The 27082-nt window shown below is 41.3% G+C and overlaps 2 protein-coding genes across 5 annotated transcripts; both read left to right on the top strand.

The window, feature by feature from the left end:
* Window positions 1–1013: 1013 nt before the first annotated feature.
* HSPA14 (heat shock protein family A (Hsp70) member 14) lies at window positions 1014–15255 on the top strand. 4 transcript variants are annotated; one of them, XM_051630214.1, is made up of 14 exons: window positions 1014–1083; window positions 1251–1331; window positions 1436–1518; window positions 2531–2579; window positions 3419–3512; window positions 3626–3716; window positions 4859–4963; window positions 5761–5922; window positions 6828–6983; window positions 8242–8344; window positions 10569–10784; window positions 11143–11316; window positions 12970–13040; window positions 14571–15255. In XM_051630214.1, exons 1-14 carry the CDS (start codon window positions 1027–1029, stop codon window positions 14647–14649), a joined length of 1521 nt encoding a protein of 506 aa, XP_051486174.1. In that variant the 5' UTR covers window positions 1014–1026; the 3' UTR covers window positions 14650–15255. The 4 variants fall into 4 exon arrangements, with proteins under 4 accessions (XP_051486174.1, XP_051486193.1, XP_051486183.1 ...); XM_051630233.1 differs by lacking the exon at window positions 3626–3716 and having other exon boundaries at window positions 4918–4963; XM_051630223.1 differs by lacking the exon at window positions 4859–4963.
* Window positions 15256–16333: 1078 nt separating this feature from the next.
* SUV39H2 (SUV39H2 histone lysine methyltransferase) lies at window positions 16334–26908 on the top strand. The gene is made up of 6 exons (XM_051639875.1): window positions 16334–16374; window positions 17548–17693; window positions 18580–19251; window positions 20680–20826; window positions 22310–22439; window positions 23795–26908. The coding sequence occupies exons 1-6, from the start codon at window positions 16356–16358 to the stop codon at window positions 23902–23904; spliced, it is 1224 nt and encodes a 407-aa protein (XP_051495835.1). The 5' UTR covers window positions 16334–16355; the 3' UTR covers window positions 23905–26908.
* The last annotated feature ends 174 nt before the right edge of the window (window positions 26909–27082 follow it).

Here is a 27082-nt window from a genome sequence, read left to right as displayed (position 1 = left end):
TAATGAAGCAGCAGCAACGCAAGGCAGCCGGAAGGCTGCGCCGTGCCCATCACGGGGCCACATCAAACCTGAGGAGCCTCCAGCGCAGCAGCGGCTCTGGCCAGAACGAAGTGAATTCTGCGTGAATGACGTTAAATTCCCCCGGGATTGAGTAAATTTATTTATTTTTCCTGTGGCAATGCCAAGATCACAGAATCACAGAATCCTAGGGGTTGGAAGGGACCTTGAAAGATCATCTAGTCCAACCCCCCTGCCAGAGCAGGATCACCCAGAGCACATCACACAGGAAGGCGTCCAGGTGGGTTTTGAATGTCTCCAGGGAAGAAGACTCCACAACCTCTCTGGGCAGCCTGTTCCAGGGCTCTGTCACTCTCACAGGAAAGAAGTTTTTTCTGATGTTTACATGGAACTTCTATGCTCCAGTTTGCACCTGTTAAAAATTACTCGTTAAATTGACTGAGTAATATTCAGGGTTTTATTGATCCATTGCCCCTTGTCCTATCACTGGACATCACTGAAAAAAGCCTGGCTCTGTCCTCCTGACACTTGCCCTTAACATATTTGTAAACACTGATGAGGTCACCCCTCAGTCTCCTCTTCTCCAAACTCAAGAGACCCAGCTCCCTCAGCCTTTCCTCATCAGGGAGATGTTCCACTCCCTTCATCATCTTCGTGGCTCTGCGCTGGACTCTTTCAAGCAGTTCCCTGTCCTTCTGGAACTGAGGGGCCCAGGTGGAGGAGAGGGGCAATGGCAGCGCAACCTGACGCAGCCCCGGCCTCCCCCTCACACACCCGCCATGGCCGCCGCCCCGCGCGCGCGCTCTGCCCCGTTGCCATGCTCGGTGACGTCACTCTCCCCACGTTTTTTTCCGATTGGCTGCTCCCCGAGGACGGCGCTTCCCAAGTGCGCCTCCCCGCGCTGGGTCTGCGGCGCGGGCTCTGATTGGCCGCCAGGGAAGCGAAGGGGAGTTGGGATTGGCTGGGAGCGGGGAGCCGCGCGGTGCGTTGTGGGGCGGAGGGGGAGTGATGGCGGCCATCGGGGTGCACCTCGGAGCCACCTGTGCCTGCGCTGCCGTCTACAAGGTGAGGGGCTGCGGGGCTGCTCCCCCCCCGCCCCGGGGCGGCCCGGGGGCAGCGTGGTCGCTCGGGGGTCTTGGGGGAGGGCGGGGAGTGCGGTGATCTCGGTCCCCTCACGGCGCTTGCGTGGGGGAGGCCGGAGGGGCTGCTCACGGTGGGGCCTGTGTCCGCAGGATGGCCGCGCAGATGTGGTCGCCAACGATGCCGGGGACAGGGTCACTCCTGCAGTCGTCGCTTTCTCCGAAAGCGAGGAGGTGAGGCTTGCCGGTTTGCCTTCTGCGGTTGTGGGGTCGGGAGGGGAGAGAGCTTTGCTTGTTGCTCACGTTTTGGGTTTGTTGTTTTTTTTTTGTTTGTTCAGGTTGTTGGTTTAGCTGCAAAGCAAAGTAGAATAAGGAACATTTCAAACACTGTAGTGAAAGTAAAGCAGATCCTTGGGCGAAGGTAAGATGGCAAACGTGAAAGGGAAGGTGAGAAGTTCGGTTTTGCTCGTGAAAGCTGCTTAGTGAAACGTAGTCTCAGCCCTGATGTTGAAGGCGTTGTAATGGAGTGTGAGAGTAGTTAAGTTAACCTGGAGTTGATAGGAGCACGTGTCACAGCTTAAACATTAATTTTGTTAGGAACTTACTGCTTTGCATTTCATTCCAAGAGTAAAAAGATGCATACTACATTATTTTGTCTGTGAAAAGCAAATTGTGAAGTTTACTAACAAGTTGCATGCATGCTTTTGATCTGTACTTAAGTTCCCTAACTAAAATATTTGGTTGTTACCTGGGTGTTTTCCTGTGGCTGGAAGCCACTGTGTATTGCCACCTGTGTGTTGCCTTTCATTACAATAGTGAAGCACATTGACCTAATGCCTGTTGGGACCCTTCAGTTAGTGGAGCTGTGATGGTTTATTCTGGCAATTGCAGTGACACTAGAACTAAACTGGTTGGTTTAGATCTCATGTCAGAGGTGCCACAAAGCTTTTCAGTGATAGCCTAGTTATGTGATACAGCTCTTCCACTGAAAGGAGCTGACAAGATGATGTCCATGCTGATGTATTTCACAGCACTTTTCAGATGCTTAAGTTCATAGACTTAGTGAAGGACTGAGGATAGTCAGCTTATTGCTGTCATGTTATTTCTGTCAATGCAAAGAAAGTGGCACTGAAATATTTTTAAATGGTTATTTGGGATAGCAGGTTAAAACAACGTGTTGGCTTTGTTTTCCTTTTTCAAGCAGTAGCAGGTATTTTTTCTGTTATTAGTTTGGGGAAAGGGGATTGAGATAAAACAGCAGCCAGAAATGTTGGGTTTTTCTTATCCTGTGTCAGTGTTTGCATAGAGTGGAAACAGGAATTTTGGTTTGAAGTATAGCTTCATAGACATTGTAAGGAATATCAGCAAGATAAATTTGTGCATTTACCCTTGAACATACGTTTTATCTTGTTATTTTGAATTTGTCTTGACAGCTCTGGTGACCCACAGGCAGAGAAGTACATTGCAGAGAGCAAATGTTCAGTGAGTATGATCTAGGGGATTTTTTGTTTGTTTTTCTCAGAATAACTTGTATCATTTTATACTTGTTCTTGGCATTGTTTGTGCCACACCATGTTCTGTAGGGATCAGCTCTCAATATGTGAGGTCCATTTGCTGCTGTATAGAGTGTTCCTCATTTTATATAGTAGGAAACTTCACTGTGTTCTGAGATCTGCCATTTTAATATAGTCCAACAGAAAACTTAAAAATATCTCAGCCATTCTCAAAAGGGGTTATTCTTTCTATGTTTGAGTAACAGTGTTTTCATGGTTTTTTTAGTGCTGGTAAAAGATGCTCAGGTTACAGCATCTTGTGATAAAAATGCTTAGCCTCTTGATTTAATCTCAGCATTTAATTTGGATAACACTGTGCTTATTACTAGAAACCTTTTATGCAAAACAAGAGAATAATTATCCTGGAAAACAAGTTCCTAAAGAGATGTGTTTTTTTTGCAGTTCAACTGTTCTTATTGATATGCTTATATAAATAGTTGTTGCTTTTTCTTATGCAATATAAGCAGGCAAGTGCTTTTGTTGTAAACATTTCTTTTGTACTAAGGAAAACTTCTTAATAGAAGAACAAAGTTTGGAGTCTTTAACTCCACATGAATGTCACTGTCTTGTCTGTTGGATAATACTAGTGGGTTTTATGATACTTGGTAAGCATCTTGAAAGCATTTATTCTCTTGTAGTGGAGGACTGATACAGAAAGTATTTACACAGTCCAGCACTTCTTAGTTTGAACAGAAACAAAAATAAACCTCACTTTTTGTTGATAACCAAATTAGGTAGCTAACAAAGGTGTGTTTGCTTTGCTTACAGGTGATTGAGAAGAATGGAAAACTTCAGTTTGAAATAGATAATAAGTTTATTAACCCAGAAGATGTGGCAAAATTGATTTTCAGTAAAATGAAAGGTACATCATTAGTAAAACCATAACATTTTTTTTTAAGCTGTTGTAATATTTTTAAGATGGATATTGTGGTTTTTTGCATTTAATTAACATGTTCTGGATATGTTTATAAACAGAAACTGCTCAGTCTGCTTTGGGTTCTGATGTAAACGACGTTGTCATCACAGTACCATTTGATTTTGAAGAGAATCAGAAAAATGCCCTTGGGTAAGAGGATCAAGATTTTACTGTTACTTAACGTGTCTGAAGGTGGCAATTGGCAATAGGAATTCTCCTGCTGGACTTCAGCTTGTGACTATCAGGATATTGGAAAGTTGTTTGAATTGGGAGAATGTGAAAGTAGGAGATGAACATCCTGACTTTATACAGGGATTCACTGTTGTCACCAAAATTAAATTCTGAATCAACTGAATTAAGAGGGAATTTAGGTATCATTGAGGATAGAATGTCACTTCAGATGTGTTATTTCCAGTCGATCTTCAGTGTCAGCTTTGAAATGCCAGTCTCCTGAGCCCTATTCCATAATTTCCCAGCCCTTCATACAACAGTACTCAGCAAACCAAATGGTGTTGCACGACTTTACTGTGGAGTGTTTTGTAGGAGAGCAGGTACAGAATACAAACTAGTGTTCTGCTTGGAAGTTCTACTTGGAAGTGTAACTGTAAAAGTTCTTCCATGTGAAAAAATAAAGCAAGTGGTGAATAATTGGCAGCATCTATTTCTGTTTTCTGGTATGTGGAAGCCCTTGTGTTGAACTGTCCTGAAATACTTGGGCACACTTGAAGTTGGTCATAAAACTTTGCTGGCTGAATATTTGCAGTATGTATACTGAAACCTTCTAGTACTTTGGCATACTAGTTTCAGCATAGCTTCAAAAGTGAAGGAAGCAACTTGCAGGGTAGTCCCAGAGTTACTGAAGTTTCTGGAAAACTTGTAAAGAAAATGTTAGGAAGTGAGGTGCAGGAACTTGATTAGGAAAGAAAAGCATTGTCTCTCCCATGGTAACTGGTGAAATAAGGTGCCAAGACTTTTTAGTGCCACACCTGAAGATAAGTTACTGATTTTGATTGAGGGTGGGGTTGTTAATCTTGTAGTTGATAGGTTTTGTTGGGTTTTATGGGGTATGTAGGGTGACACATCAGTGTTTTCTTTGGCAATAAGCAGATCCAGCTATTGGAAGAACACAGTAGCAACTGATACCTTTCTTTTCCAGTCACTGCCTTGTTAATACCATGCTGTAACCAAGTTCTGAGTTGGTGGCATTTGTAGTTCAGATGAAACCTTAACAGGGTGCGTGACTGCAGTGAAATCATGAAAGTGAAAAGAAATGCTGTTATGCCTTATCACAGGGAAGCAGCTGCAGCTGCTGGATTTAATGTTATGAGATTAATTCATGAACCCTCTGCAGCTCTCCTGGCTTATGGAATTGGCCAAGATTCACCCACTGGGAAAAGGTAAAATCCTAGTATTTTACTTCTTAAATTTAAGCTGCTGTTCTTAAATCCTGAGAAATCATAAATGAGGGAATGTTGTGTTGTCTTCACAGTCAGTACAAGACTAATGATTTGAGGCTTGTTTTTTCTTTTTTCTCTAGATAAAGCAAGTAACAGTCTAGAAGTTGTAAATCCATCGTGTTTTAAATCCCTTTGTTCTGGTTTTTATTTTTTTTACAGTTGTCTTTAAAAATGTGTCCCCAGATTGTCTTGTTTTTTAATGAGCTGATTGGCTTGAATTAAAATGCACCTCTTCTTAAACAGAATTTGGCATAACTTTTTTAATTGTAGGATGTGAGGTCATTTTATGTACAGTAGAAGAAATAAAGCCAAGTGCCTGGGTTCAGCATGTGCATTTGGTTTCCCTTATGAATATTCAGATAATTCAGAAGATTTTCAAAATAGCAAAGACTGCTGTCAATGCAAACAGATGTCTTGTTTGTTATCTTCTTTGTTGGCATATTTTGCCATTCTCACATAATTCCTGCCTATAATCTTGAATGTAATGTTCAAGTCTCAGTTGTGTTGTAGGCAGAACTTTGGCTACTATCACTATTTGAAATAGACTGATTTTGTTCTTTAGGGAGCACTGTCAAGTAAGTGGTTCTAAGATGCATTAAAATACAAGCAAGTCAAATTATCTTGACAAAACTGATAACCTGCAATGCATTATATGGTGGTCATATTTTCAGAAAGCATGTCTAAGAAAATATAATTTGAGATGGTTTATTAATATTACTTTCTCTTTAACACAACAGCAACGTGTTGGTTTATAAACTTGGTGGGACATCACTTTCTATCACAGTCATAGAAGTGAACAGTGGAATATACCGTGTGCTTGCTACAAACACAGATGATAGCATTGGTGGAGTTTGCTTCACAGAAGCTCTAGCACAACACTTAGCTTCTGAATTTCAGAGGTAGGTTTTGCATTCCAGGCATGTTCTGTTAGGACAGGAACTTTGTTATCTGGTGTTTGCTTTAAAAAAAAATAAAAATGTATTGATGTAGCAGACTGTCTGCATGTGAAATGGCTGAAGTAATGTTATTCAAGGAACAGTCAGCTGTTGGGGGCTAAGGAGGAAGGCTGGAAAATACTTAGCTTTGGGTAGATGTTGCCTGAAGTCGGTGTTAAACTTTTATGGGCTCAGCCATGAACTGTCCTGTGTTTCCAGAGATGTGTGTGACTACAGACTGCTTACATCCTTTGTCACAAGCTTTTGGGCTGGCAGGGAATTCAACTGTGTGGATTTTGACTGTTTTTCTTGTTGGCATGAAGGAACGTGGTGGGGCTTGGGTCCTCTGAGTGAAGTCTCTGTGGCACGTCACCCTGTGAGGAGCAAAGATGAACAGATGCATTTCCCTTAGCTCTCATGATCTTCAGGTGGTAGTTGTGAGCTATCACAGGAGGAGACTTTTTTGCCTGGAACATACTATTCTGTTGGCATGTCTAATGTTCAGTGTTCTGTTTCTTCTTAATCTAGTAACAATTGGTTAACTTTCAGGCCTTTTCTTGCTGTTCCTTGCAGTCACTTAGAGGATTTGTTCGGCTGAAGTGCTGTTCAGAAAGACTTAAATCTGTATGATATGCACTGATACCCAGGTTCAGGTTGCTTCTACACAGTGTCCTTCAGTTGAAATTGAAAGAGATATTTATGAGACTTCAGAAGAGACATTGTAGATAATACTGAAATGTCTACAGAAGAAAGCTCAATAGCTTTAACCTGTTTTTCCTTTCAGAAGGTTAGCATTATCACTCTAATGCCTGCCTTTCTAAACTGATATGAATTGACACATCTTTTTGTTTGTTTGTTTTTAAATGTAGGTCTTGTAAACATGATATTAGAGGAAATCCCAGAGCCATGATGAAGTTAATGAACAGCGCTGATGTTGCTAAACACTCGTTGTCGACCCTGGGAAGTGCAAACTGTTTTGTAGATTCATTGTATGATGGATTGGATTTTGATTGTAATGTGTCCAGGTGAAATAAATCTTGAAACTATAAACATTGTATACACGAAACTTGTATATAAAACTGGTTGAAATAGTTCTAGGTATTTAGGATGTTCAGTAAGCTTTGATTTTTGGTGATACAAATTTAAGAAACAGAAGCTTGAATACTAACTTGTGTGCTTTTTTCATATTGAGGACTCTGTTATGATGAGATTTGTAGTAGTTGGGTAGTAAACTAACAATGTTGCCTTAATGGTTAGAAAATACTAGTGGGAAAGGCACAGAGAGACCCCATCTTCAGAGTCTGGTTGTTGATGAAAGGAGAAAAGATACTCAAGCTGTTTCCATCCCTCACCCCTTACTGCTTTTGTTGTTGGATTTCTCTTAAAAGAAGGGGTTTGGGCTCATTCATCTAAATGAGCTCCAGAATTACAGGAATCGTGAAAATCTTGATGTTGCCTCTTTTTGACAGCTGGAACAGAAATATGTTTTCTTTTTTTCATACTGCTATATCCTACTCTTAAGTCTTTTTCTCTCTTGGGGTGATTTCTTATTGAGATTAGCAGATTTGATTGCTCTTCGAGTCAGCAGCAGCTTTAGTAAAATGAAAAACTTTTCCATTCCAGAACCATTTACCCACTGGTGTAGCAGTTGGATCTGGTAAAATAAGGCACAATATTTTTGCAAGTGTGAGAAGCAGTGCTGTGTAAGTTGTCTGGATCGGTTTAGGATAAGGTGGTAGTCCCCTGGACTGATGTTGCAGAATGTTACTTGCTGCATTCATACAGAATAAAATTCCTCTTCAGGCTTGAAAGAGCCCAAAGCAAACACAAGCTTGTTTTTCATTTTGCTTAAGGACCCACTCCTTGTTGCAAATAAAGGCACAGTTTGATTTATCTCTGAACATTCAAGAGGCCCATTTGAGTCTTTGTCTCCATTTCAAAGATGTTAAAGCAGTTCCAGGATTTTTGTGTTGGTTTTTTTTTTCACATGAGTCAAGAGAACAATACTGATTTTTCTCTGGAATACACTGAAGAAGAATGTGCATTCCATGTAGGTGTTAATGGTGGAACCAACAACACAGATCTTTTCACACCACCACCTAAGTCTCTTCTTTAGAATTAATAATTGGGAAATAAGATTTAAAAAATAAAATCCCTTAGTATCAGGTATAGTGAGAGAACCAAAGTATGTTCTAAAAATTGTTCTTCCATTTCAGGTATTTTTCTCTAATGGATGTAATTACACTTACTGATTTTTTTCTTTTTTTTTTTTTTCCTCTCTAGGGCCAGGTTTGAACTTATCTGTTCTTCACTTTTTAGTAAATGTGTAGAAGCAATTAAAAAGCTCTTGCAGCAAGTCGGATTTACAGCAGATGATATTAATAAGGTAAAAGTCACTTGTCTGTAATATGTTTTATAACTCCATGAGAAGAGTATTTATGGGGCCTATTTGCCTTGCAGACTGAGATTATTTCATGATGTACTAAAGCATTTTTGGCTCAAACCCAGCAAAGGATCTTTAGAGTTGCTGTCTTGGCTTTGTTTTCTGTTACCTGATGTGTAAGTCAGAGTTAGAAGCAATGTGCTTCTAACTGGTGCTTGTTAAGGCAGTAGTAGAGGATTTGTCTCCATTTGGTGTGTTTGTGTAACTCTTGGTAAAGCCAAGAAGTACCTTGTTTGACTCCATAGACGTTCTTCTATTCTTGCTGAGCTTTGGCTGGGATTTGGTAACACTTCTGAAGAAAGCCCAAGTTTCAACTGTTTTTGTCTGAGTTGAAAAAAATCACTTGGGGTCTACTTGGTGCCTGTGTTCTTTCTTGTTAGCTTAAAAAACTTAGCAGTGCATTAAATGCCAAGCCATAAAGTGCTCGAATACCAAATATGGTGAGTAAATAAGAAATGTTGCTAGTTCTGTTCAGATGTCTTTTTTGCTTTAATGGAAGGGTAACTTCATCTCCACCCCTGTGCACCTGTGTGTGGCAAATTGTGCTGCATTTGTTGCTGATGGAATTGGCAGATAATTTCTGCAGCAAAGATGAGGCTTTTAATGATACTTGGTGCTGTTTCAGACTCTTTGTTAGTGTTTGCTGTGTCACATCAGAGTTTCAATAATAGGATAATGAAATACCCTAGGCCGTTATACTTCCAGGTGGCAGTAGTTTTTCAGTAGCCCAGTGTGCTCTCCTCTTGGCCCTTAATGCTTGGGGGTGGGGGACTTTAAATGTAAAATAAATGAACCTAATTTACAACTTATGTTTTACATGAATAAAAGTGAGAATTAGCTTTGTTTCCAGATCTGGTTGATCTCAACAAACTTACTGTAGTAAGAGAAGGGTTTTAAAGAGTTTTTTCTTGCACATGATCAGTCGGTGGTGATTGGTCGACAGGATTTGATACTGGGGCTGGTAATGTTCAATGTTTCCTAATAACACAGGTGATGGGATAGCATTTGCTCTCAGCAAGTTTGCAGACAATGCCAAAATGAGAGGAACAATCAGTACCACTGTAGGTCAAGGCTGTTGTTCAGAGGAGTTGAAAAAGGTGAAAGAAATGTATATACAATAAAATATTTCAATTGGAAGGGACCTACAGTGATCATCGAGTCCAGTGGAGAAAAACATTGTGAAGATGAACAGAGGCAAATGCAGAGTCTGGGATGGAATAATCCTGTGCAGCAGGACAGGCAAGGGGTTGCTAGAAAACAGCTTTGCAGGAAAAGAATGGGGGTGCTAGTAGACAGCAAGTTTGACAGCAGGCAGCAGTGTGTGTCTGCAGCACAGCCTGCCACTCACATGCTGGGCTGTAATAGCAGGGGTGTAGCCATGGGTGTAGGGATGTGCTTGATTCCCTCTTTGGCGCTTGGACAAGAGTGTCCAGATACAGTCTCATAATTTTTGGGCTTCACAAGAGAGGAAAGATACTGGCTTACTGGAGCCAGTCCAGTTGGAGGGTTGCCAAGATGGTTTGGGGTTGGAGCAAATGATGTACAGAGGCCAAGAGAGCTGGGCTTGCTCGCCCATAAGAAGAGAAGGCTGAGGGGAGACTAGTGCTGCCTACAGTTACCTAATGGGAGGGTGTACACGAGACAAAACCTGATTTACTCCTTCCTGCAAGTTCCTGGCGGGAGGGTGGGTGGCAAGCGGCACAAGTTGCAACATGGGGAAATTGTATATGCCAAGAAAAGAATTTGTAGTGCTAGGGTGATCCAACACGGAAACAAGGGCCCACAGAGCGTGGGGAGTCTGTTTCTGAGATACTGTCCTGAGCAGCCTGTTATAACTGGACCTTCTCTGGGCAGGAGGTTGGACTAGATGACCTCTGGAGGTCCTTTCCAATGTGACATTGTTTTATGATTAATTCCTCAATTTTTAATATGTTACTTCATCTAGCTGATGCTTACTGTAACAGACACTTTTTCAAGATACCATTTCAATTTTGCAGGTTATTTCCTTGAATTTCAAATACAGAAGTAACAGAAGTCAAAGATGGTATCAATTTTTCATTAAACAACTACAGATGATAAAATATCCCAGAGCAGTTTGCATTTCTGTACTGCAGGTTGTGACCTGTCTGTCAGAAGAAATTTGAAATAATTAAGACATGTTTTCCAGGTAGTCCTGTGTGGTGGGTCTGCTCGAATCCCAAAGCTACAGCAGCTGATCAAAGACATTTTCCCAACGGTGGAATTACTGAATTCAATTCCTCCAGATGAAGTTATTCCCATTGGTGCAGCCATAGAGGCAGGAATTCTGCTAGGAAAAGAAAATCCTCTGTTAGAAGAAGAAGCACTCTTTATTGAGTGTTCTGCTAAAGATATTCTTCTGAAGGTAAGGCTGAAATTACGAACTTATAAAATTTTGCTGCTGTAATGAATATGTAGCACTACTTACACATGATTGATGTTAGAACTGTTTTATTGTTTGTTCTGCACATTGGCTATAGATCAGAAGTAGAAGTGGTACTGACAAAAAGAGTCAAGAAAAACTGCTTGGTTTTAAGGGGAGATAGATTGTATCTTTGCTGTGTTTTTCATTTATTTATAGGAACATCTTTTTGTGTGCTGTTATCGTAATGTGGCAAAGTGAATGAAACTTGGATTTCTTTGCTGATGGAGCACTGTTGTAATGATTCCAACTCACTAAAGTACTTAGAGAAAGGCATGAACTTTTTTTTTTCTTTTTGAAGGGAGTAGATGAGTCAGGGGCTGACAGATTCACAGTGCTGTTTCCATCAGGGACACCATTACCAGCTCGAAGGCAGCACACCCTGCATGCTCCTGGAAATGCTGCTTCTGTGTGCCTTGAACTATACGAGTCGCTGGGGAAAGGTCCCATGAATGAAGAAAGTAAATTTGCACAGGTGAGTATATACACATTCATGTGCACTTCTGATATTAACTACTTGGACATTAAATGGATCTGAAAAAAATACTAATAAAAATTGTAAAGCAATCCCACCCCTATGAGAGTTTCTTGTTATTAAATTAGAATGACAGGCATCTCTTTGGGTATGGTCTCAAGTGTTCCTCTATAAATGTGCTATGATGTATTGAAGCACTTTTTAGAAAAAGATTTTTTTAAAAGAAATCCAAGCTTCCCTTTTGAATTTCTGAATGGCTGGCTGGGTTTGACTGTAGTAAGCTGACCTGGGATGAGAGATCATAACAGTCATTCCAGTACTGTGCAGATCTTCAACATTTTAGAAATTAAACTGCTGGGAATAGTGATGTAGCTAGTGTATGTACTATTGATTACTTTTTGATCTTCCTAGATTGGACGGGATCTTGGTATTAAATACACATCTGATTTTTCACAGTGGTAAGGTGATATGAATAAATTCTCACCTGATACAAAGATACCACTCAGGAGTCACAGAATCACAGAATGTTAGGGGTTGGAAGGGACCTGCAAAGATCATCAAGTCCAATCCCCCTGCCAGAGCAGGACCAAAAACTAGCACAGATCACTCAGAAAGGCATCCAGACAGGTCTTGGAAGTCTCCAGAGAAGGAGACTCCACAGCCTCTCTGGGGAGCCTGTTCCAGTGCTCTGTTACCCTCACAGTAAAGAAGTTCTTCATGTTGAGGTGGAATTGCCTGTGCTCAAGTTTGAATCCATTGCCCCTTGTCCTGTCACAGGGCACAAGTGAAAAGAGCTTGTCCCTGCCTTCTTGATGCCCTCATGTATTTGTAGACATTAATTATATCCCCCCCTCAGTCTTCTCTCTAGACTGAAAAGCCCCAGGTCTCTCAGCCTTTGCTTGTAAAGGCAGATGTTCCAGTCCCTTAATCATCCTTGTAGCCTCCGTTTGACTCTCTCAAGTAGATCCCTGTCCCTCTTGAACTGGGGAGCCCAGAACTGGACACATTACCCCAAGTGAGGTCTCACCAGGGCCAAGTAGAGTGGAAGGAGAACCTCCCTCATTCTGCTGGAGACACTCCTCTTAATGCACCCCAAGATACCATTTGCCTTCTTGGCCACAAGGGCACATTTTTGTCCCATGGATAACTTGTTGTCTACCAGTCAACCTGTTGAGAGGACACAACTTGTTTGAAACAGTAGTGATGTGCTGACCTTGGCTTCAGTGCACTTTAAGCACCAGGGAGGGGGCAGATGTGGCTGAAATGGATGGAATACTTGAAAAAAAAAGTTGCTCCACTTTAGTCCTGCACAAAGATCTTTAAGGGGATAAGACAAGACTGTTAGGTAATAATTACAGGACTGATTATAAGTAAAGGGACGTTCTCAGCTTTTAGTGTTGTCTGGGGGATCTGCAGCTATTTTGGTGATAGACTCTGAAACAAAACCACAGAAACCCTAGTTCAAACAGCTAAAAGTACCCAGATCTGTACTATAAATTAATGAAGCCCACTGGGGCATGCTTTGATGTTGAATGATTAGCATGAGATGCTAACAGAATGAATTGCATACCTTAGGTATTGTATCACTTCCATTAAATTGCTGTGCAAGCATTTAGAGAACCTGATTGTAACTACTTTTTTTTTTTTTAATAGATTGTACTCCAGGATTTAGATAAAAAGGAAGATGGGCTACATGATATACTAACTGTTCTCACAATGAAAAGGTATACAAAATACTTACTGATCTGCTGTTTCATTTGCTTTGTCACACTCCTGACAAGCAGTCTCTTCTCCCTTTACAGAATGTTTAATTTTGTGTTGAAAAATTTCAGTGTTTCATTGCTGACATGGCTGTGTCCTAGTGAGGGGTATATTCTCTAGGATTGTGGGTTTCATTCAGTACCTTCTGTGCTTTCATTGTTTGATTTCTAAAGAAACAGAACTTAACACAGTTGTATAGATTGTGAGCTATTGATCAGTTTAATCATGTGTAAGATCAGTCAGGATCTCAAATTTCCTGTAGAGGAGGGTCAGGGAGTTCTGTTGAATACCCACACTCTTAGGAAAAACTGAAGTAGCAGTTGTCTTTGTTAGTAAGGAAACTGTGAAGGACTTCCATATGCAGCATTTGTGAGGAAAACCGGTGGCTCTATCCTTTCAGAGACAAGGAAGCATTAGAAACTGCCACAGGAAATCAGGCTTCATAAATCTACTTCTTACTGATCTACCTTCTTATTATGGGAAAATACAAAGTATCTTGAGGTGGGGTGGGGAGTGGGGATGACATGATACCAAGAAAGTTTTCTTTCTTAGGTGTTAATGGGAGTGCTTGGGCTATGTTGAAATAGTCTAAATAGTTTGTAAAGATATCAGAAGGTGGACTTGGAAGTAGTCAAATCATGTTTGTCTTCTGAGGACTGTCCTGTAGTTCATGCTGCTTTTCTAAATTGTATGAAGCCTATCTAGATGTTGCTGAAAAATTAAATCCTTACTTGCTATTTGAGAGAAAAATACTTCATTTTCTTATGTTAACTAACTGGTGTATTAATACTCTATTAAAAGACTTCACCTAAAATACCTCACTAGTTATACAGGGACTTGCAGTTATTGATAAGAAAAGCATCCTAGGGATTATTTATGTTACTGTGTAATGCATAAAACCTGCATTGTTTTAAAGGTGTTAGTAATATTTAGGTGAAAAAGGGAAAGGACACGCTAGGACATCTATTTCTATCTAAATAGTAAGTGTGGCTGTTCTATGTCTAGTTGGAGTGCGATTCAGATTCAGTATTTTCTGTAATCCTTGGATTTTGAAAATTAAGGTTTTCCTTGTTGAAGGAGATCCTTGGTATTTAAAGACTAATGCTTTCTAAAAGTCAAGTTCCCATGCTTTGAGAAGACAGGCTTATCTGTTGGTTGCTGTTACTCAGGATGAATATTTTGCATAATATTACTGCATATTACAAACCTGGACTAGATAAACTTAGTTGCAGTATTTAAACATGTTTCTGAATCTGTTCCACCATATATAGAGAAGATAGATGCTTTAGTGGAGAACAAGAAGTGTGTATCTAATACTCAAACTAAACTTATTTTCATAAATCAATTTCATCTGTGTTGAAGCACATTCTTCTCTGGATTTTTTTCTTTTTTTTTTTGTCTGCATGAAGACTGTTTATCCTCTCTGGAACCTGCAGTAACATACTAGGTGTTGTGTTGAGGGAGTCCTAAATGTACCTTTCTCTCTTACCTAGGGATGGGTCCTTGCATGTTACCTGCACAGATCAAGACACTGGGAAGTGTGAAATCATCACTGTCGAAGTGGCATCATAGTCTCATTTGAAAGGCAACATTTTTCTAAGTTGATTTTTTTTGTTTCTTACTGGCCTTTCTGCCAAAGTGGTGACTCTCTCTGAGATGTCTTTAATGATTCTTAAGATTACTGTAATAAACTGAAGTAAAACATGAATTTGCCACCAAGTCTGTCTGGAGTGGAAAGCGTGGTGCAAAATGTTAATCAAGACATCGAGACAGTGGAGCACTGATTTATCAGCACCTGACTTAAAATATGCAAAGGGCAAATCCTTGTGCCTGTGGTTCAGCAAGAAGTGTGTTTCATAGTCTAAAGGTTTTTCCTTGTACTGATGGGGTCATGCACACGCTCAGCCAGTTTATCTGTGGCTTCAACAGAAAAGGACTGAACCAGTGAGAGTTAAACTGCTGAAAACCCGCTCTTAACTGCACCAAGTTGTACTGAAGTCCTGATGTTGCCTTAAACTGTGGAGGTGATGCCTGTTCACATTGGCCTCTTGTGCAGGATCTCTTTTTTTTTTTTCTTTCTTTTCTGGAGTTACTGTAAGTTTCCTGAAAAAAATGTATGTAAGGGTTATATGTGCTTATTTATGTCTTATTAATAAAATACATTTTTTTTATGTGGTATGTGCCAGATCCTGGCATCCTTCTTTCTCTGTGGCACTGTTCAAATGTTTGTGTTGTCATATACTTGTTGGGGTATAAGCTGACAGCTTTTTTCATTCTAGGTAGGGGAGCATTAAGAAGATGGAGCAGGCACGTGTAGTTACAGCATTTGAGTGTCTCAGCCTAATGTGCAGTTAAGGGACAACACTTCAGCCCCGAGGGCCAGATGTTACATTTTAAAACCCTCAAAAGTGACACATTAGAGCCTCAACATCAGAGACAGAAACTAGATAAAGGGATACCTGTCTGCATTTTAAGAGACCTGTGTTCGATTCCCTGTTTTTCAACAGGCTCCCCAAACTGTGTTTGCAGAATCTGTGTTTCTGTTTTCTTCCTGCTTCACAAAAGAAACACATCCTGCATGTGAGATACAAATCTTACAGATATCCCAAACGAACGTGTATTGCGTGGCTGACCGTGCTGGACACGGGGGCTGAACGTGTGAGGGGCTGAAATGCTGGGAAAGTTCTGTTCCCTTAACCCCGGATCTTTGATTTCTGGAAAATCAGTAAATTCTCCGACAGTTCCTGTGTGAAAACCTCTAGAAAAAGGGTCTGGGAAAACCCGAAGTCTGGTTCTGTTGGTGCAGTGTAGTCCCCTAGTCCTTATACATGCAAGTAAGGAAGTGCTTAAGCACTAGCAAGTGGCCAGATATCTTTAAGGGATATTTTGTCGTGTGCAGTAATACCGGGGTGGGGGAGGTAGGGGGTTTGGGAATAACTTGAAAGATGTATTACTAGGAAGCGCCTCTTCTGGGACGTGTGCTGTGAGGAGAGCCGAGCGGCTTTTCTGAGCGCCTGAAACCTTTCTGGGCGGGTCACTTCCCGCTCGGGAACTGGCAGAGCCCTGCCCCGGCGCCCCTCAGCCCGTGCCCTGACAGAAGGGCCCCCTCGGGCCGTTCCGAGCCCGGCGGCTCCGCCTCGGGGGCCGCCCCCGGGAGCGCCCGTTGCCGCCAAAACGCGTGAGGTGGGGAGGGGCGGGGGGGGGCCGGGCCGCCCTGCGCGCGCTGCCGCTCCCGGCCCCTTCCGGCAGGGGGCGGAGCCGCGCGGGCCCTCCCCAAGATGGAGGGCTGGCGAGGAGGTGAGAGCGGCGGCTCGGGCCGGGGCCGGGGCCGGCGGCAGCGCCTGGCTCGGGCTTCCCCCGCCTTCTCCTGTGCGCTGGGGTTGGGCGGAGAGGGAGGGCGCAGGGAAAGCCTCCCTTTTCCATTCCCGGGAGTCGCCGGCTTCTTCTTCCCCCTTTTCGCGACTCCGCCGCCGCACACGTTCCCGCCCGCCCCGCTCTCAACCACCCGGCGGGGCGGGGAGGGCTGGGCTGGGGGCCCCGCTCCGCTTCCTCGTGGGGTGTGTGTGGGGTGGGGGGATTCTGCCTGCTGCCCGGGGGAGGCCGTGGGGGGGTGCGGGGAGGTGCCTGGCGGGGGGTGGCTGGGAGAGGCTCCGGGGGGGGGGCCCGGGGCGACCGCGGGAAACGCGTCCGCCGCCCCCTCCCCGCCTCCCCGAAACTTCTGGCGGAGCGGCCCGGAGGTGGAATTCTCCGGGGGTGGCCCCGTGCCCGGCTGGGGCTGGGAGCCGGGACGGGAGGGCCCCGCGGAGCCCGGGAGGAGGAGGAGGAGGAGGAAGGCTCGGCCCGCGCGGCTCCCGCTCTGCATCTCCTCCCACCCCCCTTTCCCGGCTCCGGCGGCGTTTCCCGGGCTGTGGCCGGGAGCTGGCAGCCTTGCCGTGCCGCTCTGCCCAGGGTCGCGTCCCTTTAAAACCCGCCTCGCTGACAAGGCACCCGCGATCCTTCTGGAAGAGCCGCTGTGGAGCTTTCTTGCCTCATCCAGTCACCATGGTTGCATCGCAAGTGCTCGATTCCACTTGACTAACTCTAGATGTTTGGCGGTCTTATTCAAGCATGGAGGCTTCCTTGTCGCCGTGGTTCAGTTACGGGATGCTTTAACTGTAGGGAAATCACTCGGTTCTTAACTGCAGCTTTCACGTGTGGAAGTCTCTGCACTCCAGAATATTTATTGTTGTGTTTTATTTGTTGATAAACATACGTACCATACAGAATCACAGTGCAGGAAGGGAGTCGTTAACGTGTTTCACTTTACCCGTGAGAGGAGGGTTGAGTTGGACTCCATGAGGTGCTGTAGTCGTACAAGAGACTCGTGGACTGCAATCAGAAATGATAATGTGGGGACTCTGGGATAAGGCATAATGACTTCCATTTAGCTGAGACATTAAATAGGATTCTTTACCAATTTTCTTATTGTAGCTTGGTATGTGCCATGTCTAGCTTCAATTGAGACCCTCCAAGAATTATGTAGGAAGGAAAATCTCAGATGTAAATCCATTGGAATCACCAACAAGAGTCTAAAGAGATATGAGGTGGAATATTTGTGTGACTACAAGGTAGAAGAGGTAAGAGAAACACAGACCAATTTGGTCACTCTTTCAGCTGAAATTTGGAAGCGAGCCAAAGGTAGCTTTGCTCATAATATAAAGTAGCAGGATGTGAGGACTAAGCTCTTGCTGTTATTGAATGAAATACCTTTTAAACTTTGAAATGTAAGCAGCAGGATAAATACTGCTGTCAATATGTTGCAGGAAGGTCTTTTTCTGAAATACGGAGATAACAGAATATGAAATGTTTTGCCTTTGCATATGTAGAAGTAAAGCAAAATGCTGCTGCTTTTTGGTTGTAGCTTTGGTGTGTGTTATGATGCTTCTCCTTTATTTGCAGGTAACAGTCTGTATTTCCCTCCTGACTGCTGTAGTCTGTTTAATGAAGAGTTAGGGCCACGTGCTGCAGCTGGATTCCTGTGGCTTGATCATGCCAGTGAAATTCAGTTTCAGGATTTGGCCTTGTTACAGTTCTTTGGCCTTTTAAAAATAAGTAAAAAACATATGCTTGTTGATTATAAGTACAAAATCCTGTGTTTTGAATTTGAGTACTCCTTTGAGAGGATGGTTGATATGACAAATAGTGGGTTCTGTGTTTTTTTTCAGTGAGTTTAGAATAATTTTTTTGTTCTCTATGATATACAACTACATTCTGCTTATGCATAAGAGTAATACAACTAGTTAGTTTAACTTACTGAACAGGCTTAACAAACTAGCCTCCTTCAGGTATAATAACATTAGGAATCATCCCAGCTGTTTATTTGCTATGGGGACATCAAGACGCTCTGCTCTAGATGCCATTTCTTAACTCCAGAGCTCTTTTGTGTTTGTCTGTGTGCTCTGTGATGCTGAATTTCAGCAAGATGAAACGTGGCTAAATCTCTATCTGTTTCTGTATTTCAAGGGCACAAAATACTATCTTGTGAAATGGAAAGGATGGCCAGAATCTTCAAATACTTGGGAACCTCAGAAAAATCTGAATTGCCCATTGCTTCTTCAGAACTTTCTTAGTGACAGGGATGAATACCTGTCTCGATTGAGAGAAGGCAAAGCACTGAAATTAAGAAACCACCTTAAAGCTTTGAAACCAGCAGTTACAGATTACATTGTAAAGAAAGCTAAGCAAAGAATAGCTCTGAAGAGATGGAAAGAAGAACTCAACAGGAAAAAGAACCATAAAGCAATGATTCTGGTAGAAAACACTGTGGATCTTGAAGGCCCTCCTATAGACTTCTACTACATTAATGAGTATAAACCAGCTCCAGGAATAAATGTAATAAATGGAATAACGACTGGCTGTGAATGTGCTGACTGCCCTGCTGAAAAGTGCTGTCCGAAGGAGGCTGGATTTATTTTGGCTTACAATAAACATAAGAAGTTGAAAATCCAGCCTGGCTTGCCCATCTATGAATGCAATTCATTTTGTAGGTGTGGGCCTGACTGCCCTAATAGGATAGTACAGAAAGGTACACCATATTCTCTTTGCATCTTCAGAACTAACAATGGCCGTGGTTGGGGTGTAAAAACCCTCCAGACAATTAAAACCAACAGTTTTGTGATGGAGTATGTTGGAGAGGTATGTATTTATCTCATGTAGATGAATAATTTACAGTAAAGGAAATGTTGGGGGAAATCTTGATGAGCTTTCTCTCAGTATTAACACTTCTTGACTTCTCTTATATAAGAGACAATTCTGCTTTTGTGTAGAGGAATAATAGACAATGAATAGACATTCTAGATGACAGAAAAATTATATTGTCCAGAATATTCTATATTCCAAAGCAGTTGTAAAAGGTTGAATGTAAAGAGAATACTTATCCTGTGTAGTTGTAATAATAATGATAATAATCCTGAAGAATTATTTTAGGTAAGTGTCATAATAGTATTTTTAAAGGCAAATCTTTCTTCCATCAATAGCTCCTGGTAGCCTCTCTGATCCAGTCTGTTGTATTTCTGCCACAAATCTGCCTTGCTACTAACTGACTTAAAATAATTCCTTCTGTCCCTTCATACAAATGTTTTATGTATGTATTGTTTTTCCTCCATCCTTCCTGTCCCAAATCTGCTAATGTTGGTATCTTTCTTGTAAACATACCAGAGGTCAGTCACTTGTGTCTCTGTTAAGGAGCTACTGCAGAAGATCATGCAATTTTGTTGCTTAAAGGAAAGAGTGTGTATTTACTCCCTCATCTCAGTTTGCTTATTCCCTGCTGCTGAATAAGTTCTCAGACCTGATCTGTCAAATTTTAAGGGGTTTTTTTGTCCAGTTCCACGACATTTCATATCCGTCTGGTGGCCAGATTCTGATTGCTGAGTCAGCACAACAGAATGCATTTAACCTAACGGGCTGCAGTGAAGTTTAGCTGTTGCTTCTGTCAAAACTGACTTTCTTCTCTTCCGTTGGGGATTTTGTGGATTTCTATCTCATTTTGATACACGCTAGCCTAATTGCATAGGTTCAGCTTTGTGAAATTGATGTGTCTGTCTAAGTTGCCTTTCATTGCAGTTAAAAATAGCAGGAAGAGGTGCTTCTAGGGAGGGAGGAGATGAATACTTCTCTGTAGATGTGTTTGTAAAGGTTGTAAAGGCCTGTTGATCTTCATCTTTCTAAAGAGAGGAAGTTGAAATTTTATTTTACATGAAGTAAACAAGGCTCTCTGGGTCTAATGGAAAAATTGTGTGTATAGAAACTTCAAATAGAGACCGTTGATTGTATCTATCATCGTCAAAACTCTTAATATAAGATGCTGATGTTTTTTTTCCTGAGATGAGGTTGTGCTCTGGGTTGGCTATAGAGAAATTGCATCCAGAGAAGCCTCAGTCACTAATTAGTTTAGCTGTATGTTTTTATTAGAGATGGAATGTTATTTCAACATCGAAACATGAACATGGTATTTTTTACTAGGTGAAATGTTTTTTTTTCCTAACTTGATTGTGATTTTTTATTTTCGTTTAGTAATAGTTAATAATATGATGCAGGTTTCTTTTTTCTCTGTTTTTTTAGGTGATTACAAGTGAGGAAGCAGAGAGACGAGGTCAGCTATATGACAACCAGGGAAATACATACTTGTTTGATTTGGACTATGATTCAGATGAATTTACAGTAGATGCAGCTCGATATGGAAACGTGTCCCACTTTGTGAATCACAGTGTAAGACCTTGTTTTGTATACTAAGAGTTTGGAGAATTATCCTAATTGTGCCAGAAATACCTTCTCCTACTGTCAGCATTTTCTTAGCATATTCACAGTTTTTTCTGGAGCAGTTTGTTTCATGCCAGCACAATCCAGTCAATTAGATGACACTATACATGGAGTGGAATACCTAGCCTTACTTGGAGTAGAACTGATTAAAAAAAGCTGGGAATGAGATGCTGCCCAGTGGGCATCTGGTAGGACTGGGGCTGTCACTGAATCTGCACGTTCTAGACAACCCAAAAAGGGTGGTTTGGGTGTGATTTTTTCCAAGTTACTAAAAGACCTAGCATCTGAGGAAGTATTTAACAGAATCAGTAAGGAGTCAAAGACAGTAGGAGTTGGTGCGTTGTTTTGTAGGAGGACAGGCTATGAGGAATATCATCCTTCAGACTATTGGTAGAGAAAAAAAGAAAATTCCTGTGCTTTTTTGGTATTTCTCCTCTGCAGATAATTTTTTCTCTCCTCATTTCAAATCTAAACTTGCCAAAAAACTTGAAAGTAAATTTTAAACAGGAAATTTTTGTAGTGTTTTCTTTCCTGATCAACTGAAGTACCTAAAACAAGAAGGCTGAACTGCATTTTTGAAAATTCCTGAACTAAAAATTATTATTTCTTACTGATGTAATCTTTGTGAGGTGTGCAGTCAGTGTTCTCCAAATACAGTAAATTCAGGTCTGATCTGTGAGCTGAAGACATTTGTATTTCAGGTAGGCTTGCCAGAGAGAAGGAGGAGAAAGAGTTTTAGCCACAGCAAATTGCTTTTCACTTTTGGAAATGGGAGTGAAGTATTCACACTTTCATATAAAGTTAAATGTCTGACTTCACTTCTGATACCTTAACTTGGGATATATTTTACTGTTAAAGAACAAAAAAGCATGCAGCATTCCTTATTAGTGTCCTAGACATTCCTGCCATCCAGCCCATAGCAGATAATTCAGAAGTCAGGCAGGTTAACAACTGAAAATTAAAATTTATTCACAGTATGAAAACACTATTTCTGGCCTGGAAGCAGGGCTTGAACCTGAATGCACAACAGTGAGTGTGGCTTGAAACACTAGGTTGTTTTTACTTCATTTGTGGTTCTTTTTGGTGGTTTTGTAAGTAAATCTTAACCCCTGAACATGGCTTTAATTACTTTGACATATTTTTTGTGTCATCTTTTGGAAGTGCTGTATTTTTTTAATAGATTGTTACATTTTAGTGTAGTCTGCATACTGTGCAAAGGTTGTCTTGGACAGACTCAAGGGTAGGAGTGTTCTCATTTAATGCTATTTCAAGTATGTAGTTTGTTGACTTCTGAAGATAACTTAATTTCACTACTTCTGTCACTGAGAGAATGACTTCTTCCCTTCCTGTGACCTTGGTTTACTTGAACACTTCAGTGAACCATATTGTGCATTTTTCCTAACAGCAGCTGCATCAATTTTTTGCTTTACAGTGTGATCCAAATCTTCAAGTCTTCAACGTCTTCATTGATAACCTCGACTTGCGTCTTCCTCGAATAGCACTGTTTTCTACACGAACCATCAAGGCTGGAGAAGAGCTCACTTTTGACTATCAGATGAAAGGTCTGCAGATTTTGATGCTGTTCTGTGGGAGGTTTGGGGCACTGGTGGGTTCTGTTGCAACCTGGTGGATGATGGGATTTCAGGTCAGACACTGCATCTCCCTAACACAGCTCTGTGGATTCTAGAGCAGACGTTGCACAGACACGTTGCACCAGATGCTTTTACCTGCACCTCTGGTGTGTTACCTCCTTCAGTGCTCCTAGCTCACAGCAAGGGGTTGTGGTTGGAACATCTGACAAGGCAAATTTTGAAGATTTGTCACAAGAATGCTCAAAAGAATGGTCAGGCTATCATAAGAAAGGTTTCATATGTTCAAATTAGTATTTCAGGCAAACTACTTCCTAAGTAATCTGCTAGTGATAAAGACAATTGTAACAGCTGAATGGTTGCAAGCACTGTAGGTTTGTCTTTCGATTCTGGTGTCTGTAGGCCTCAGTTGTGGATGTAGGTCCTATGGTACAGATGTTTAGGTTGGAAGAAGGATGGTCCAAAGTTTTTTTTACACTGAGAGCTTTCATTCACTGAACAGCGTCTCCAGGAAGTTGGTGAAGTCCCTGTTACTGAAGCATTTCAAGATGCTGTTGGACAGGGTGCAAGATAATCTCATCTAGGCTCCCTTTCCCATGAAAGGTTGGACCAGATGATCCTTTGAGGTCACTTCCATCCTGGACTGTTCAGCTGTTCTTTGGTAACTGATCATATTGATCAATTGATGAATTGATCACTCAGTGTGCAAGGTCAGGTTGGATGGTGTTTGGAGCAACTTGATCTATTGAAAGATGTCCCTGCCTTTGACAGGGGGATTGGACTCGGTGATCTGTAAAGGTCCCTTCCAACTCAAACCATTCTATGACAACATTTTTTTCCAATACAATAAAAAATCCTTGAGGTTTGCTGGCAGGAGTGGTGTGTGGGTGTGGGGGTGTGTGTGTGAGAGTGTGAGAAACATTACGTGCAAACTGTTTGCCCACACCACCATTGCATTGTCTGCCCTGCTATTTAGTTTTCAGAGAATCATCTTGATTCTCCAGAGCTGTACCTCATTCTTGTATAAGCTCTCTTAGTGCTGACAAATTCAAATCCTTAAAACTCCTCTTTTTCATGGTGTCTGTGACATTCAAGGCAGGCTGTAGCCTCCACTGACCGGTATAGATACAGACCACTGAGCTTTGGATCTGAGATGTCTGCTGGGTGATGTGTACTTGTAATGTGAGTGTTGGTAGGATTTAAGTGCAGCTTCACATACAGTTCTTTTTAAGAGTTGGGGTGGTCGAAGGCTTTTGAAACCAATGTTACCTAGCACAGTTTCAGTCTGTCTTTTAAAACTTCTTTATTTGTATTTCTCTGTGTCACAGGTTCAATAGATCTGACTTCAGACTCTGCTGATGGTCTTAGCCCATCCAAAAAGAGGATCAGAACTGTCTGTAAATGTGGAGCTGTGTGTTGCAGAGGTTATCTCAACTGAGTTTCAGTATCCAAAGTCACAAATACTTCGTTCTCTTCTGAATGTGTTTTAAGAAGACTCCTCTTTCACACATATATCCAAGTATTCTTACATCTAATGTAAATAAGTACAGTGAAAACAAGGCATTGCATTTGTAATCAAAATGGCATTGGCCAAAGAGAGAGATGTAGTGTTTCAGGCAAATACAAAACTGATAACGGGGATTAAAAATTGATTTTTAGAACTGTTATTTAGGAAGCAGGAAAATGTATGCTAAGAAAGCTCTGTAAAATGTACCTTGATTTGAATATTTGAATGGCAGTTTAGAGCTGTTGGCCTTTTGCACTGATTTCAGTGGTATGAAGTGTTGTTACGTATTTTCTATACCTTGAAAAAGTCTGGAGGCATTTGAGTTTTATATCATAGCTGACAGTTCTTTTGCCTTTCTGTTTTATCAAGAAAAGCATCAGGAGATTAGCAATAACATTTATGGCACTGGGGTGGAGGATTAAGGACAGGGCATCAAACTGCATCTAAATGGAGGTTCACAGAACACAAACCCTGAGATGCCCATTGAGCTCCACGCAAGTAAAACAAGTGGTTTTAGCAGGTTCCAGATGTAAGATCAACATATTGAGTATTTTCAGCTCACGTTACATTATTTAGAAGTTAAGTAGAAGATTTTTCAGTTGTGTTCTGATTTTTTGGTTAGGATGTTATAGGAGGCCTGCACTTCTACAGAAAATGTGTAAATATAAGATGATCAGTAGTGACATGTTTTGTTTGCTTTCATTGCAGAAATTTGGCAGCAATTGCTGAAATTAGTTACTGGCTACCATTTGGAAATAGATAACAAGAGAATAGGGGGAACAGCCCATTGTCTGACAGAGGTGTTGGGTGCAAAAATGCCCTGGGAACTGATTTGTATCGACAGCTGGTTTTGATTCAGTTTTTACATACTGTGACTTTTTTACCTAGCGACAGTCTTTCAGGATACTAGGCCTGTTTTTTCTTGTTGCAAAAATGTTAACTTCAGTGAAGTTAGACGAGGGCTGAGTTCACCCATTTGCTGTAGACATTTGTAAGATGTGCTTGAATGTAAAGGCTGAGAGATGTACTGTTGTTCAGCTGCTTGAGTCTTCTTTTTTTTTTTTCTAATTGTCTTAAAAGTTGTCTCAGTCTGTTCATAATGTATGCTAAGTTTTGCTTGGCTTCAAAAACACTGAAGGGCAATTTGAGGTAGGTTATGAGTGGAGTTACAGCCAAGGTCCATGCTCCGGGGATGATTGAAGTGCTTTATTCTCATGAATTGAAAGCTTGTAAAACTTGCATATTGCTTGCAAATAATGTAAATGTTGATAGGGTCAGGCAGAATAATGGTGCTCCATAAATGGATGCTCCATAAATGGATGCTCGCTATGTATCATAGGTCAGCTAGTTACCTTTATAAGGTGCACAGCTGTTGGCTCAGGTGAATGAAGTCGAGTACCCAGCTTATAACCGTTTACTTAATTTGTTAGAAAATGCCTTAAATTTCCTGTTAATTACCAGCACTCCAAAAAAAGAAGTGTGTTTCAAAGGATAATACAGGTTGATTGTTCACCAACAAGCACAGTTGCATCTGCTCTGAAGATCCGTCTCTTTGGCAGGAAGTGAAATTTTTCTCTGCTACAGCCCAAATTGGTTTCATGGTTGGGGTGACAAGTCTGGGCCACTGAAAGTGCTCTGTAAGGTTTGTAATCTACCAGGTGAAGAGATCCATGTTGAAATAGATACCTTATATTGTTTAATGAATACGAGAAAGTTTGCTTAGATTTACAAGTATTTGGTATTGCCACCCTCCCCTGTACCCGTGCACTTGGATAAATCCTGAATAGTTAAATTTTTATCATGTCACACCTTTTTTGTTTGTTTTAATGATTTTGTTTGTTTTAATATAAAGTTGAAGTGGAATGTGGAGCTTTAATGTTAGCAAACTCTAAATGATCCTTGCATCATTTGGAGTCACTAGTGCTTTCTCTTGCATGTAGCCTCAGGCAGCGATGCATTCCATGTGGGTGGAATCTCCAGCTCCTTAATCCACTGCAGTCTGCAGCCCTCCCTGTTGGTACAGGATGGCAAGAGTGGCTTAGAAACAGATTCCTTACTAAATCAGTGTCTCTGGCCTCTCCTGTGCAAGATGACACAGGGCTGGTTTGACATGCTTTTTTTCTACCTATAGCCATGCCCAGTCTGATTTAAAAATTACAAGTAAATGTATTCTAAGGATGTCTTGCTAGTTTTACTTGAGTTTTAGTGTCTGCCTTTTTGTTCAGAGCAGTAAATGTTACCACCAGCACTGGAATAACACTGCAATTCTTTTAAGGATATGTGTGTTGCCTCTTGTGCGGTAAATAAAGGATCATTAATTGATGTTCTGGGAGGTAACAGTACTTTGTATTTATTCAAAGTAAACCCATGCATCCAATTTCGAGCCTTGAACAGTATTTTCTATTTATGTACTCACAGTGCATTTGCATTGCAGACAGCAAATGAGCTTCCTGGGACACTGTGTCACTTTGAAAACTCCTTTTGCTGTTTTTATGTGTTCGGGGAAAAAACTGCCCAATTGGAAAAGGAGAAAAAGCTATTTTCAGTTTCTTAAGGACCCTAAACCAGCCTAGCTTCTGCTTTTGTTTTGCTTTGTGGTCTGTTAGCATCATCATGGCTACCAGGTTCAGTTGTGTATAAGCACTTCTTAGGGACTGGTAACATGTAATCTGTCCTTTACCTGTTCTCTTTGGTTGGGTTGAATTTTACTTTCTTTTTTTCTTGGTAGCAAAACTAAAGATGCAAGATCACCTATAAGAAAAGCTATTGTCTATTTATTTAATCTCAAAGGTTAAGTCAATCTTTTGGTTATTTCTAATGTATGTTTTAGGAATATGCAGTTTGTAAGCTCAGGAACATTTTCTTTTCATAAAGTGTGATCTCTAGTGTTGCTATCTTCCTATAGTTTTTGATAAAATAAATGAAATTTAGTTTTTCTCTTGTTGTTGTCATTCTTAAAAAAAAAAAAAATTCAGCCTGTGAAAATTAGCTGGAGCAGTAGAGTTGAAGACTGCAACCTCTTAATTCCTCTTTCCTAGCACTATATGGATTGTAGTGGAGCAACTCTGAGGAAGTCATGTGTTTCCTACTCAGTTTATGGCTGATAAGG

Source organism: Apus apus, chromosome 1 (genome assembly GCF_020740795.1).
Source record: "Apus apus isolate bApuApu2 chromosome 1, bApuApu2.pri.cur, whole genome shotgun sequence".
Taxonomy (NCBI): Eukaryota; Metazoa; Chordata; class Aves; order Apodiformes; family Apodidae; genus Apus; species Apus apus.
Note: the sequence above shows the minus strand (reverse complement) of the source record. Positions and strands in the feature narration are given on the sequence as shown.